The sequence below is a fragment of the Spermophilus citellus genome (genome assembly GCF_964194105.1).
Source record: "Spermophilus citellus genome assembly, chromosome: 3".
Lineage (NCBI taxonomy): Eukaryota > Metazoa > Chordata > Mammalia > Rodentia > Sciuridae > Spermophilus > Spermophilus citellus.
In genome coordinates, this window is record NC_138184.1 from 147,170,863 (window position 1) to 147,187,934 (window position 17,072).

Consider the following 17,072-nt stretch of genomic DNA (forward strand, 5'->3'; position numbering starts at 1 on the left):
TGCACCTGCTCCTCCCTTTTCCCTTGGCAAACTTAATTGCTGCTCCATGACAGTTCCAGGCTGCAGAAATTCTGTGTCCCTGTGCACCAGGCTAGGGGCAGGGCTTGTTGGGAATAGTAGCCCCTGCCTGCCCCACCTCTTTGCCTCTGTCATCAAATCTCACCAGGCCAGGAGCCTGCGGTCATCCTTTGTGAAGAAGCTGGGTTTTCAGTTCCCTCTTTGGCAAGACAGGACTAACCAGCACTACTGATTTTTGTTCAAGAGCTGCTAGTTAGAGCACTGATGCATTCAGGGTTCCTCCCCAGCACTGCACAAAAATGGAGGCCCAGGAATCTTAAGTTTACAAAAGCAATTATCAGAGAGGATGTCTCCCAGCTCTATATGCCGATGAATGTATGCTCTATGTCTTATTGAGAGTATGGATAAAAGTTTTAATTGGTTGACTAAGACAGGACAAGACAGAGAGCCCTGTGGATCTCCACTAGAGACTTTAGTTCAATATTAACACTATTGTATTAGAATCTTTGATTATAGACATTCTATCAGGTCCTGATCCACCGGCCAGAGTTCTTCAGCTTGTGAGAGGCCTTTTCATCACATACCCTGTTACTTCTTGAAACATCTATTTATAGGCTGCCAAATATGTAGCAGGTGTATTTATAGTGATGTCAAATATGTAGCACATGGCTGACAGGGAGAATGTACCAGTTCCCCTTTTTTTCCTAATCCTAGACCTTCTCTGCAGCATGAGATACTTGCTGTTTTTGAGCTGGAAGCTCAGAGACAGTGAAATCTTTCAGTGCAGCAAGTTTCTAAACCAGTGCTTCCCTGCTGCCCTTTTCCATCTCTTTGGACTGGGATCTCACTTCCTGGCCTGTCACAGCAGACGGCAGGCTAGTTTAAAGCTCTTTTGCAAACCCCGGGTCCTTCTGAGTTGACCTTCTTTTCTAGACAACATGGTCTTCTAAGAATAGGGATGCTGTTGGAGCAGAAAATGGGCTCCTCTTTGAGTCCTAAAACCTATTTTTTCTTTTTAGTATCCTTAGCTTTTATCAGTGCTTCAGTCCCACAATCTGACCTTTCTCCTGGAAAGCTTCCTCCATACTTGTGACCATAAGCAAGTCCCATGCTCTGGACTTTTAAGACCTCATTTGTAAAACTGAATTGGTACATGAAAGAGCTGTCAACATAATTCACTCAAGTTCAAGACACACTGGGGGGAGCTTATATTACATTTTAGGCACCCCCAGGTGTGGAGGAAGGAGAACATATCTAGTATAGGACATCATAGTTGAGTGGCAGCAGAAAGCTCTATAATGCAGGTGCTGTTCTCTCATTCTGTGCCCTGGCACCTAATCCATATTATTCTGAGTAATATGGTACAAAAATGTTTCCAAGAATAAGCGGTGAAGATAATGATTACATGGTGCTCAGGCACCACCTGGAAATTAAGGGAAACATGGTCAGATGACATGGCTATGACAGGGGCTCAGCTGCTGTTATCTTTCTACTACGCTGTATGTGTGTTCCATCTTCATCTTCTTGGTTTGGAGCAAGAGATTCCATGAGAATGTGGGGGAAGTTGTCCATTTAGAACCATCCATTCAATCAACAATGACAGAGTATCACCCACCCCTGCCTGGCTGGTGGGAAAGTACACCAGTACCACCCAGGGACTGGCTGTTTCCATGAATGAATTTTGGACAGTGACTTTTTTTTTTTTTCTTCCTCCCTTAGAAATGCCAGATAATGCTGTATCTCTACTGGGCACTTGCTGGAACCTGAAGATTATTCCTGCACTGTGCTACTTGGTAAGGAACTTCACAGATTGGATCTTAGGATGGATGGGAATGGGGAACTAAAGTTGGGGTAGACTCCTAGCAACTGATAAACACATATAGCTCTCAGGCTAGTTTAAGCAGGTATTGTCAGTAAACTCAATTTTATATATAATGTACATGCCCATCTCATGGGAAAACATTGCCCCCGCCATTTCTTAAACTGGTATGTCTTTTGGTCATAGAAACTGTCATCATTTTAATTGTATGTAATGATTAGCAAAATAGCAGCTGTGTTCTTTTGCAGCAACTGTGAGCTTTGCACTTACCAAGTTAGCTTTCCCCAAGAATTTAGACTAATTAATTACATTCAGGAAGTATATACAAAAGAAAATCCTGTGACTAATTCTTCCCCCAACAAACTCATACTTCATAGTCCCCTTCCTTGTGCATTAGTTCCAGATTTTTATCTTTGTGTTGCCCTCTTGTACTAGGAGAGGCTGGTAGAGCACACTTAAGAATTGCACAATGAATGGCATTCTGTTTAACATTGTTTGCCTTTTGAAGGTTGCTCAACAAAGACATACACAAAAAGTCATTTTTTTGAAAGAGACCTTCCTATGTCTTCACACAATCTCTCTATAGCTAGGCCTCTGCCTTCTGAAGGAGTATCTTAAAGGGATTAAGAATAGGGTACATGGGCTGAGGTTGTGGCTCAGTGGTAGAGTGCTTGCATGAGGCACTAGGTTTGATCCTCAGCACCACATAAATGTAAAAATAAAGCTATTGTGTCCACCTAAAACTTATATGTATATGTATACATATATATATATATATATATATATATATATATATATATATATATACATACATACATACATAAAGAATAGGGTACAAATCTACCTGCATCTGTCTTTTTTCTCTCTGATGGGTTTTGGGAGAACAGTATCAGGTACATTAACACATTTGCCAAAAGTTAGAATCAGTAGAGAATGTTAACTTTGCCCCTTTGGTCAGTTATAGTCTTTTTTATTCCCCAAAGTGCCTATGGGTAAAAGGGGTTGGCAGGTGGTTAGAGAAGGCAGCTGGATGCTGCTCAGCAATCCCTGGCAAGCACAGTGTAGCTCATGCTGAAATTACTGAGATGTGGTGCTCATGCTTAAAAGAGCAGGACTAATCCCCTCTCTAAAGTTCAATCCATAGTTTACCATCTGGGCCAAACAGTTTTATTAACCAGTGTTACACTGTGCTGCAAGCTCTGTTTGATGAATTTACAAAGGTGTAGATTCATGAGGCTGATTTTGATGATCAACACAACAAGTGTTTGTACCTTTCAATGCATGTCATTCAGTTACCTGGATAAGCTGCATATTATTTTTCATTACTGAAAATGTTGCTCTGAATATTTCTGGAATTTCTTTTGGATTTCCTTCAGAAACAGTTAAAAATTTATGCATACTTTATAGATCTGCTTCATTACAAAAAAAAAATTTATCCTCTTTAAATAAAAAAAGCATTACAGGCATAGATCAAGACCCTAAGAGTGGCATAGATCAAGACCCTAAGAGCAAGTTAAATATTTCAAATGTTTTGAGAATTAGAGCGATTTCCAAAGTAGCCTCTGAAGAACTTACGTTACTTCAATATTCTGTGTTGGTGTTCTAGGCAGCGTAAATGATCTCTGCTTTCACAGGCAGCTTAGAGTTTAGAAAGAGGAAAGGGCAAACAGTTCCTATCAAGGAGCTGTTTCATGTAGTAAATTTGGGGAGACAATGGAGAAACTTAATAGTGGTGGGAATGTGTGGTGGGTCTAAGGAGGGGGATTAGGAAAGAGGCCTTGGAGGTGGCTTTGCAGTTGACAATGGAGGGATGCAAAGGGAAGGGTGATGTGGAAATTTGGAGAGAAAGTCTTACCAGTTTAAGAAATAGCAGTGCAATGTGTCTTGAGGCAGGAAGCATAGTTGAACAAATGATGGTACCTACCTCTGAGAACGCCTGCAAATACATAAGAAATTGACATTTTCATTTAAAACAAAACAAAACAAACAACCCACCCCCCCTCCCGAAAATCAGAAGATAAACAAAGGTACTCTGCATGCACCTGCCACAGAGAAGAGTCAGGGCAGCAAAGGAAGAAATATATTTCCAGAAGAGTAAGTGAGGGAGAACTCTGGAAATTAACAATGAAGTGACAGGAACCCTAAAAAGCATAGAGAGTCAGAAAGACAGCCTTGAGAAAAAAAGAGCAAAGCAATTCATAACTTCAACCCTGGTTCCTGGACAGGGTCCAGGAACACAACTGGGAAAGGGTAAGCGGGCAAGTATACAAGAACTTCACAGTACTTACAAGATTTAAATATAGTTTAGGGAATTGGGTGGTCTAAAAGTGATTGCTCTGCTCCAAAGAGCCTCCCCAGTCCACTAGAACTCTACAGTGACCACTGTTACATGCCATCTTGGCATAAGGGCCAGCAGTTGCTTAGTCTAGTAGTCCTTCCATGGGCTAAAAAACATCCCCATTAGTATGCTGCAGCTTTAGAACAAGCAGGTGCCATTGCCATAAGCTCCTTGTTTGTCTGTGGAAGGTTTCCTCACCAGCTCACAGCCTTGGGAAGGTAGCCCGTTATAAACTCCAGGCTTCACCTGTACCTTGTCCATTAGGTGATGGGAAAGTGCCCACTGAGGAACCCAGTTACCAGGAGCTCCAAAACCACCCTATGAGAACTAGAGATGATCTTCCCAGCCCAAGGCCTTGATACTATAATTGCTGGTGCAAAAAGCCTCAAAACTACTCAATATTATCCCTGAGAATTGGAGGAAGGCCCCTTTCATGTTCTCCAGGACTACCAATGCTGTAAGCCTTGGCCCCACCAGCACTTGCCCTGTGTGCCGTAGGGACATTCCCATCCATGTCTGCATCTAGGAATACAGATATCAAAGCCTCAGCACCAATTGTGCTCAATCTATGGAACCTAGATAAGATCTCTCCCATGTGCTACATCTCCAGGAACACTGACACCAGTACTACAAGTGCAAATGTGATCTGTACATGCTCTCTATAGATAAGTAACAATGGAGGGAACATCTCCTATATTGCCTGTGGACTTTGGACCAGAGCTGCCAAAAGTCACAAAACCATAGCTTCAGGAAAAGTGGTTAACAGTGGTGACAGGTCCCAGCACCAGATGTAATTGCCTATAGGGCATCGAGAAAGTTCCCTCTATGTTCCAAGATCTTGCTTGAGTCCATGATTACCACTGCCAAAGGCCCCAGCATCACCAGTGCTGCTGGTGCCATGTGACCAGGCATCACCCACCTTCCATCTTGAGAGTTCTGTGGATGATGTCCTGTTAATCTTCTGTCTGGGAACTGTGGCCACTGGTGCCAAACCACTTGGCATAATCTGTGCTGGCTCTGAGGGACCTTGGAGGAGTTTTGTCCACATCTTACACCACCAAGACTGTGGAAACTGCAGCCAGCCACCACAAGCCCCAGCTCCATCAGATCTTGACTGTGGAGCCTGAAAACACACACCTGTGGAAGCTTGTGTATACTGCAAAGAACTGCTTTAGTCTGTATGATTGATGCCTTCATAGACACTGCTGACATAAAGCACACAGATGCTTGTGAGTTACCCTGTAACCAAACACAAAGCACCTATCCAACTAAATGCATACCCCATCTAAATGCAAAAATATTTTCCTATTTAAGCTACTTCATAAAATTGGAAGAGGTGAACATTGCACCAGATGTGCAGATACAACATAAGGACACAAGAAACATTGTGGCATGATTCTCTAGAAACAGATCTCAACTTAAAGGAAATCTATGGCATGCCTGAGAAAGACATTTAAAATAAGGATCCAAAGGAAACTCAGTGAGATGCAATACAGATAAAAAGTACAAAGAATTGGAAAATATTCACGATATGAATGACGTAATCACCAAAGAGATAAAAATAATAAAAAGAACCAATCAGAAATTCTGGAGCTAAAAATTTTAAGAATGAGATGAAAGATAGTATAGAGAGTTTCCACAACAGAATAGAATAAGCACAAGAAAGAATTTCTGAATCTGAGGAGAGGTCTTTTGAATTAACTCAGTGAGACAACAACAACAACAAAATAAAATTAAAGAAAGCCTATGAGAATTATGGGACATCACTGGGTGAACAAATATTGGCATTATAGTAATTCCAGAAGGTGAGGAAAGGCAAAAGGTGCTGAAAAAACAATTTTTGTGAAGAAAAACCAAAAACTTTCCAAATCTTTAGCGATATGGATATACAGATGTAAGAAGCTCAAACAACCCCAACTAGACTCACCAAAATAGACCTATACCACAGTATTATAGTCATAATGTCAAAAGTACATAATGTCACAAATAGCTTTTCTCTTGCTATTTTTAAGATTAAGTTACATACAAGGATACAAAGGAATGCCCATTTGACTTACAGATTTCCCAGCAAAACCTTAAAGGTCAGAAGAGAATGAGATGATATATTCAAAACACTGAAAGAAAATAAACCCCGTCAATCAATAAACTGGGCCCATTAAATTATCCTTCAAACAAAAGAAGAAAAAAGTCTTTTCCTGATAAGCAGAAACTGAGGGAATTCACCACAAGATCAACCCTACGTTAAAAACAAAAGAGTATTACCATCATGAAATCACATAGAAATATAAAAAGTCACTAGAGGAGTAGATACATGAAAGAAAAAAGAATTTGCATGACACAAAACTACTAAGTCACAAAACAATGAGAAGTAGAAAAGAACAAAAAATATACAAAGCAGGTAGAAAACAACAAAATGACAGGAAGAAGTTATCTCTAATAACCTGGAAAGTAAGTAGACTGAATTTACCAAATTTACCAAAAGATAGACTACTTGAATGGATTGATGAAGAAGCCGCTGCTACCCAACTATGTGCTTCTTACGAGAAACTCACTTCACTGGTAAAGACAGACTAAAAGTGAAAATTTGGAAACCAAAAGTGAGCAGGAGTGGGTATATTCATATCAGATAAAGCAAACATCAAATCAAAATAAAGTATAAAAAAGGCCAGAAGATCATTATATATTGTTATAAATTTCAACTCAGCAATAAGCTATATCAATTATAAACATATATGCATTCATTAGGGGACCATCAAAATACACAAATATTACTAGATCTAAAGGGAGAAAATATAATACAATAATAATTGGAACTTCAATGCCCCACTTCTTCAATGAACAGATCATTCAGACAAAATCAACAAAGAAACATCTGAGTTAAACCATACTATAGAGCAAAGATCTAATAGAAATATACAGAAGTTATGGAGGCACACAAAAATGGAAAGGTGTTGGTGTTTATGAATTGGATGAATCAATATTGCTAAAATGATCATACAACCCAAAGTAATTTATAGATTGAATGCCATTCCCATGAAAATGTCAATTACTTTCTTCACAGAGATAGAAAAAACAATCCTAAAATTCACTGGGAGCCACAAAACACCCATAATGGCTGACATAAGCCTAAGGAGGGGAAAAATGTTAGAGACATCACAATAGCTGACTTCAAAACACACTACAAAGCTGCAGTAATAAAAGAGCATGGTACTAGCATGAAAACAAGACACTGATTAATGGAACAGAACACAACTTAATCTACCTCCATACAGTTAACTGATTTTTGACAAAGGCACCAAGAACATAGAGAAAAGAGTCTCCTATAAATGTTGTTGGCCAAATTGGTTATGCATATGCAGACAAATGCAACCAAATCCTTTCATCTCATTGTATATAAAAGACAACTCAAACTGGATCATGTAAATGTTAAAACTATGAAATCACTGCAAGAAAATACTTCAGGAATTGGTGTTGACGATAATTTTTTAGATAGAACCTCAAAGGCATAGGTAATAAAAATAAAACTAGACAAATGGGATTATATCAAACTTCTACACAGCAAAGGAAATAACAAAGAATGGAAGAAAATCTATTCAAATATACAAATGCTATTTTTGCAAATTATTCATCTGACAAAGCATTGATATCCACAATATGTAAGAAACTAAAAAAGTTGAATACTATAAAAATCCAATTAAAAAATGGGCAGAAGAACTAAGCAGACACTTCTAAAAAGAAGCTAACTAGTATATAAAGAACAATTCAATCACCCTAATCATCAGAGAAATGCAAATCATAATCACAATGACATATAATTTCACCCCAGTTAAAATGGCTATCATCAAAATGACAAAACATAAGAAAGTGCTGGCAAGGATGTGGAAAAAAGGGAAACTCTTATATACAGTCGGTGGGAAAGTATAGTGTAGCCATTATGAAAAAGTGTGGCAATTTCCTTAAAAATCTAAAAACAGTACTACCACAATTAAAAAATTCCACTATTTAGTACATGCCCAAAGGAGTTTAAAATTATTATACCAAAAAGATACTTATATCCACATGTTTATTGCAACTGTTTTCACAACCACTAAAATGTGGGCACAATCAAGATGCTCTAGGGTATATGAAAGGAAAATGTGGTCTACATATGTAATGGAATATTATCCAGTCATAAAACAGAATGAAATCCTATCTTTTGCAGCAATGTGGCTGGAACTGAAAATCATTTTAAGTGAAGTAAACCAGACACAGAAAGACAAATACATGTTATCACAGTACACTGAAGAATGAAGTAGACTAGAGGTCACTAGAGACGAGAAGAGGGAGTGGGGGAAAGTTCACTCAGGAGAACCAAACATTGAGTCAAGGAATTAGTTCTGGTTTTTCTTTGGCACAGTAGGATAACTGCTGGTTAAAACAATCTATGAAAAAGCTGGGCGTGGTAGCACATGCCTGTAATCCCAGCAGCTCAGTGGCTGAGTGCCCTGAGTTCAATCCCCGGTTTAAAAAAAAAAAAAAATCTACGATACACTTCAGAATGACTAGAAAAGCACACATTTCCCAACATATCAAAATGATTAATATTTAAAGGGATGGAAGTACCTGTTACCCTGATTTGATTATTACACACTTATACATGCAGTGACTTACCATGATGAACCCCATAATTATGTACAAATTAGGTCTCAATAAAAACAAAAAAATGATGAACTCTACATACTGATATATGAAAAAGATACATTTGATCTTCCTAAGCTACTATAGTTAATGGGGTCTAGAAAGAAAGTAGAGTTCAGGCTGGGGATTCAGACAGAGGACTCTAGGAATAAACTGGTTAAAAATCAAGTCTCAGGTCCTGGTCTAGATCAATATATGTTGTTACATCTCACAAGTTTTCCATAATTACCTAGAAATGTGCTGCTGTCAAACTGGATTTTCTATGACATTTTAAATTGAGTTTGTTTAAATATATCATTCCAGTTCCATGCTTTGTCTGATAGTGGAGTATCTGATCTTGAAGATCCAATTTTGGCTCCTCTGAAAGATACAGAGAAGTTTGGGATTGTGCAACGCTTATTTGCCTCAACCAATATTAACCTGGAGAGACTACAGTCATCTGTGAAAGCTGTTGTCCTGAAGGATTCTCATGTTTTCCCACTAATTCTCTGTATTACCCTGAATGGACTCTATACTTTGGGCAAAGAACATGAGTAATGCCATTTGTCAATCAGAAGCATACAATATTGGCAAAGCTAAGTATGTTTCAGAATTGTTAAGATACTAATTTGGGATTGAGGTCTAATGCATGTTAAAAGTTGATCAATGAAATGAATTAAAAAACACATTAAGTGGTGACTTTCTGCATTCTGAATGACACAAGCGACTCTTTAAACATTAGAATCTTTCCTATGCTGGTAAATGGTGGATACCCACATTCAAGATAGATTCTAGGACCTGAGGAGATTTGAGATTCCAACCTAGTGTACATTCAAACCTTTATTTTTTTCCCCAGAATAATGGTTCCGTCTATCACTTTCTTACATTTTCCACTTTGTTACATGTGAACACAGAATAGTCTGACATTTTAATCCAAAAATTCATTTTAAATTTTGACTGCTGTGGGAAGATAATTTCTTGTCACAAAATTGGCTATGTATTGGATGCACTGTACATATTTGATGATTAAAAAATAAACTGTAAATGTTCCTGGAGTATTCTTCTGCAAAACAAAATTTTACTAATGAAACAAAACAAATTCAACACTAATATTAAAAAAAAAAAAAAACCCTGCCTAGGGGTTCTAGCTGTATCTATTTTATTTGACCTTGCCTTGTTTTGATGAATATGCTAATTCTACATCTAGTACAAAGTTCCTAGGCATGTAGTAATTTAACTTGTCATTGCTATACTTTCTATCCAAGGAAAATTTGAATTTAAAAAAATTTTTTTTTTTTGCTTTTTATTCTGTTTTGACTTCTATCATAAATAGAACCTCTTGGGGATGCAGTCTAAGCTATCAACAGGATCTGCTATAATATATCTGGAACCTGGAGCCACTAAAGATGAGGAAGAGCAGTGGTTAGGGAAGCATATTGCTCAGCATATTTCTTTTTTTTAACCTCAACTTTGTACACTAATTTGGAGACATCTGAAATACATTAGTCCCCTTCTTCCCCTCAGAGTTTAATGAACATTAACAAAGAAAATATAAAGCAAACACCTTTTCATCACTCATTAAAAGATGAGATTATGCCTCATGCAAATGCTTATTCTATGTAGGGGGAAAAGAAGTACATTGTGGTGATAACTATACAAAAATAATTACCTTATATACAAGTTGGACAGGAATATGCAAAATGAGAGCAATATTAAATTGGTGACACTGAATGTGTATCTTTATTTGCCATGTTTTCTGAAGTTAAATAAAGAACTGCAAATAATGTATGAGTTTGTGTAAAAAAGAAACATTCACGTATTGATATGCATTTAAAGAGTTTACAAGAAACCAAGCATTGGCTCCCTTGGTTTCAGGGACTTAGAAGTTGGGACAAGAGGCAAAGGGAGATTTTTTTCAATTCCTGTTAGGATTTTGTATGTATTATCCTCTTAATTCAAACAAAAACAAAACAAAGTTTAAGATGGAAGAATGAATAATACAAAAACTTAATCTCTCTGGAGACATCTGAAATACATTAGACGAGCAACTTCTCACGTGTGAGGATGGAATTCTGGAAAACAACTTGGGAGAGTTGCAAAGGGCACTTTCTGACAAAGGTTTCCTGTGTGAACCCTTGGCTGTGCCTCCATCTCTTGCCAGCCTTGGGGGGTTCACGTCCTCTCTTGTTGCAGACAGTGGGCTATGCTATGTGGGGCAGCAGGTCAGCTTATTGTCTTACCCCCCAGAGTTTCTCTCTTTCCTGGAGAGCTGGGAAATGGCCTTTACACTTGTGCCACCTAAGCAGAGAGGACTTGTTTTCATGATCCTATATTTTAATCTTCCCCAGTTCTTCAATTCTTTCCTTCAGTGTGCGGTCTTTAAAAGCCAGACATTTGCTAAGGTTAGAATAGAGGAAACAAGGATTAGGGTTTCCTTGTTAAAAAACAGAGGAAGGAAAAAATTTATTTAGATAAAAAAAAATAACGTTAGGAACTTTTTTTTACAGACTACTAGTACTTAAAAAAAATGTCCAAAGCTAATCTGATGTCCTGTTATTTTGTCTCCAAATCACTTCTATCTATACATGAAACACTACATTTCTACAATAGTAAATATTTATTTCTTTATATGTACAAAAATATTTTACTAGGAGTATGTAATCTCACAAATTGAACATTTCAATAATTTTTGTTCTTGATAGCATATGGAAATATGTGAAAAGAATTAATGGGAAAGTTACTGAAAAATCAATACTTAATTGTACTCCAGGAAAATTTTATTTATATAAGAACAGCAGTAATGTTTCTTTTATACAGGAACTAGTTAGAATACAATTACTTAGAAAGCAATAGCATTTAATTTTTATTTTTAAACCTTTTCATCAGAAACTTAAGCAGCTTGTTCAGCTTTGATTTTTAGATAGCTAACAAGCATTTTGCCCTCCATTAAAAAAAATATTCTCTTCAATAATCAGTTCAAAGACTAGAGGTTAAAAATAGCATGCATTTGTGTTCAAAGAAAAGATATATCAGAAATGAACTGGGAAAAAAAAGGATTAAAAAATTCCTGAAGCAAGGTTTCACATCAAATATCCCTCATGGGCCCTAAAAGAGCTCAACATATAACATCCAGAAAATTGCACTTGTTCCTGAACCCTACTGTTTATTCTTCCACAACAGAATCTAAGATACCACTTAAAAAAAGTTATTGAAAATACAAGAACCAGTCAGCAATTTTTTTTTTCCTTAAAAGAGGGTACATAGCCCAAAGAACTATTCACCTTATATTTTAAGTACAGATGTAGAGGAGCTATGCATCAAATCTCTTTCTTTCTGAACAGATTAAGTTATTTCTCTCTAGGATCACATTTATCAGAACAAGCTTTCTGTCTTAAAAGCAATGTTACTTACTTATACAATTATTCACTTTTATTTCAGAAAATAAGAAACATACACTTTTAACTGGTAATGACTTTTGGTTTGATGTCGGTAATTTACACTGATGAGGATTTTTTGTTTTGGGTTCTGGGGAACGAACCTATGGCCTTGTACATTACCTTTGAGCTACAATCTCCAGTCCTTGACTGATGAAGTTTTACTGCTGTGATTTTTTCCATTTTCAGTAAGTTCATTAGTTTTCCTCTAAGTTCTTAGGCCATTTTGACTGATAGGAGGAAAGCCAATTTTTTTTAGGTATGGCCTGTCATATTTTAGGTGTTGCTATCCCTGGCTTACTGTTGGATGAAGTACAATAAAGACTACTTTTTCTGACTTTTACTATAAAGGGCTGGGGGCTTAGCTTACTCTGGTAGAGTGCATGCTTAGCATGCTCTATAAGGACCTGGGCTCAATCCCCAGCACCAAAAAATAAGACTTTGGCTTCTGTTTTATAGTAGCAACACTACTTACTTCATGGGACTCAAAGAAGGTTGATTTATTACTAGTAAATCATTTAATTTCCAAAATACAAGTAGCATTTATCTTAACTATAGACGTGTTCTCAGTTGTGCTAGAAAATAGAAAACAACAAAGGCTAGTATGAAAAAGGAGAAAAAGAACTGCTGCTTTTGACCTTCTGTGTGTGAAGATAGATCAGATTTATCATAACACTGCATTATCAACTAGTGGCCAAGAAGCAGTTATAAGGAGAAATAACTATTATCTGAAATTTGAAGTTCATTAATGAGACCTAACAGTCAATGTTTCTTCCTATAAAGAAATAGATGTCTGTTAAACTTAACACTATGGGTTAAGTAATAGGGCTGCAGTGATAAATTTTAGGCATAACAATAAAGTAGGGCAGCTTTAAGGGGCAAAGATCAGTCTGTTCTGATGTAAGAGTACTGGACTGCTTACTTACATTTTGTGAGTAGTGTGGTTGGCATAAGATTTGCTAAAAGTTTGGACTTGGAATGGGATTCTAAACTAAAAGAGACCTCCTCACTAGGATAGCTGAGAAAGCAGAGCAGACCCTCTTCCAGGCTGGAACTGCATCCTTGGGGCTGTTTTAAACCTGGAGGTAGGATTTCTGGATGGTGTTTACCATCCACTGCATGACCTCAGAAAGAGGTACAGTTTAAAGGAACTGAAAGATAAGTAACCTCAAAATAAGTGAATACATTTAATAAAGTAACCTAATAAATACTTACCACATCTCAGTTATAAATAATGACTCCAAATCATTTAAGGCAAAGACAAGTATTAACTTAAGTCTACTTAACAAGTAGAATAACAAATGTAAAGGTAGATGTAAAGTTTATCAAAAATCACATGGTCAGAAGAATTAGGATCATAGCTAGAAGGACACTATTTTCACTTTTATCATGAGAGATTATTTTACCAAAGTGGCATAAGTAAGTCATGCTTTTTACCTTAAAAATGCGATACCATCATTCTCTTGCTTTCTAATGCACTAAGGACTCACATTTGATTGTGAATTTTTCAAAACTCATTCCAGAAACACACATGGTAACACGATGGAATATAAGAGATCTTTTTTTAAAAAAGAATATAACTTGAAAAAAACTAGAATATGCAGTTAAAAAATAACCTTACAAAACTATAGAACATCATCTTCCTCAGGTATATCACATACACTTACATAAAAACTGATAAGATGTTGAATAATTAAATGTACTCTTAAAAGTTTGTAAATATTTGCTTGCACTATATACAATATCCCATTATTTAAAATATTGAATTTCTCCCAAGAACTCCAAATATATTACATGTTATTACATGAATTCTCACAGCAAATCCCTTCAAACAAGGAGTGGCATGTCTCACAACTTTGAAGCCTGAATCTTATCAACAAATTCAATTGAAGGGTTAAATATTTCCCAAGATGCTTCCATCCAGAACTCTTTTTTTCCTTAAGGAAATTAAATTATAATCATGAACAATAATTTTCTGAACTTCTCATATATTTTTCAGAAAGGAGATTAATGTCAATTTAAAGGTAGAATCGAGCCTTTCAAAACAATCTAAAACAGTTTTAATTACCTAGGAATTTGAGAATAATTAAAAATTTTAGAACACTGGTTATCATAAATTGGTGAGTATATTTGGTTTTATTAATTGTATGTTTTGAGAGGATATCACATATTAAACACAGAGGTGTATACACACACGTCAACTCAAACATTAAAATAAAAGATCTATGTACATAAAACTTCAGGGTTGCCTTTTCCATATTTAGTATAAAGATAATGTAAAATTATTGTTCTGTCTAGCCTGTGATTTCTGAATAATGGAGTATTAGTTTCAGAAGTCACAAAAAAATTTAAGTAGATTATTATTTTGACCAATTTTCAAAGCTTTTTCATTTTGAATTTGTAAATCCAAAATTATACCTAACTCTGGCTATCCATCTTAAAAATCAACTCCAATCACAGGATCATGACATGTGTTATATATAAGTGCTTTATTGTCATTAGGATATTATGGCCAAAACAGTATCTGGTCATAATCTGTAACGTCATGCTATTGGCTTTTATTGCTAATTTGGGTTATATTTTTTTGTACTGAGTATAACTTTGGATTATTTTCTAAATTTGTTTTAATAACCAATTTGCTGTTTTAAAGGTAACTGTCCTTATAGGCTATTATACTAGATTCTAGAATCTGGGGTTTAGGCTACTATTGCTATAGTAATACTGGTTTTTCTGAAACAATTTCTATTTTAGAACTATGGTCAGCAATTGTACAAAGTTGGCCACAAAAAAAAAAAAACCTTGATGTATTTGACATTTGATATTATATAAATATCAAATAAAAATGGAGATTGCCTAATACAATCATACCTGTAATGAAAGTGAAAATTCTACTTGTAGGGTATAAAGCATACTCCAGTAGCACTAGTTAAATGACTTATTCAGGGACTTTACTTCTATGGGCATTTAACACTTGAAAATATATAACCTTTAATGTCTATAAATAGTCATGCCTTGAATGCTGAATGTGGACACTCACAGTCCATAAGCAACCCTCATTTGCATTCATGTATCAGCACGCCATGTATCTCCAAAGCACCTGTGTGTGTGTGTGTGTGTGTGTGTGTGTATACTGTATCTATTATAATTGTTCAATATCACTGTAAACCATTTTCTTTTCAGTAAAGCTTTCAGAAAAAAAGTCTATTATCTTGTACACATTTCTTTGATCACATTATCTAGGAAGAATCCAGGGTAGAATCTCTGGGCCTCTTTGCCTCACTGCTAGTTTGTTTGGGTTTCAAGTTTGGTGACTCGTCACTGAGATACAGTGAACTTTTCTGAATTTATTTTTCTTCAGCATTTGCATCTATGCTGAAATGAACTAAATTGTATTATTTCATTCCATATTAGGAGGAACGTAATGTGCATTAATTATGTAATCAATTATAAATACATTTATTATAGAAATAATTTCTTTAAGTATAGACTATATTCCAGATAATATGCATTTTTATATCACACAAGGCTAAAAATATATATGTGAAAGTCATCTCTGTTGTACCAAGAAGGTAGAAATATTTTGTGGACAAACTCCTGTGCTGCTAGAGTTATCCCACAGCTGTTTAGATAGGCCTCATGGAGCAGCATGAAGGTACACTGGATAATACTGTGCATTTCCTGAGAGTGCAGAACTGAAATTTCTCTTATACTTTACAGTGTGTTAAAACATTAAGTCACAGGACACCAACTTGATACTGTGCGTTTGATTCATGTTGCTTAAAAGAAAAACAAATTTATGAACCAGCTATGTGATTCTGGAATTAGAACTTTAAAAAATCTATAGCTTTCCAATTTTAATAATACAGCAATTTGGGTATATCATTTCATTGTGAAAATGATTTAAAAAACAGTGTGAATACTATTTATTGCCATATATTTTCTCTTACCAGCTGGCACTCCATGTGACAGCTTGGATGAGGGGAGAAACACATTCAGCAGCCAGGTGTCTGAGGCCACTAGACAAAGATGATCATCAATAGTTAAGCACCAAACCCTTAAAAGTGTGAATATTGTATATATGAAAAGTTAGCAGTAACATAGAATATGGTTAACTTAGTTTAGTGATGGCTGCATATCTGAATATGTTTTAGGAAGAATTTATACCATCCAAGAATCCTGAAGGAGATATTAACAGAGATGAATGTGGAAATTTGTGTATTATGTCAATGCATTTAAAGAGGACATTTTTCCTAATCATTAAACAAAAAAAGTCTGTTTCCTAAGAGAAATATAAAAAAATATAAAAATTACTTAACATACATAGTACATAGTATATGTAATATTATACATATGTATTGTGTGTGTATATATGTGTGTGTGTGTGTACATGACAGCTGATAGTTACTCTCAAATTTTGTAAATTATTCAGTGGATTCAATCTTTTTTTTTTTTTTTTTTTGGTACTGGAGATTGAACTCAGGGATACTCAACCATTAAGCCACATCCCCAGTCCTTTTTTTTCAGTATTTTATTTAGAGACAAGGTCTCACTGAGTTGCCTAGTGCCTCGCTGTTGCTGAGGCTGGCTTTGATCTTTCCATCCTCCTGCTTCAGCCTCCAGAGCTGCTGGGATTACAGGTGTGTTCCACTGTGTCTGGCTTGGAGTCGATCTTTGACGCAACAAATAGAACAAGTACCCTATTGATCATGTATTTCAAAAAACACGATGATTATTCACAAAAAACCCCCCAAAAACTACTAACTGCAAACTTAAATTGTCAAACATTACAGAAATTTGCAGAGCCATA

General features: G+C 36.1%; 1 protein-coding gene across 2 annotated transcripts in view; it reads left to right on the forward strand.

Moving 5' to 3' along the window:
• Nucleotides 1-14,485, forward strand: part of GSDME (gasdermin E) — a 69,962-nt gene extending 55,477 nt beyond the window's left edge. For both annotated transcript variants that reach the window (XM_081284646.1, XM_081284647.1), the window contains 2 exons: nt 1,738-1,811; nt 9,156-14,485. In XM_081284646.1, the coding sequence (XP_081140772.1) occupies nt 1,738-1,811; nt 9,156-9,389 (308 nt within the window). In that variant the 3' untranslated portion in view covers nt 9,390-14,485. The remainder of the gene's footprint in view (nt 1-1,737; nt 1,812-9,155) is intronic.
• The last annotated feature ends 2,587 nt before the right edge of the window (nt 14,486-17,072 follow it).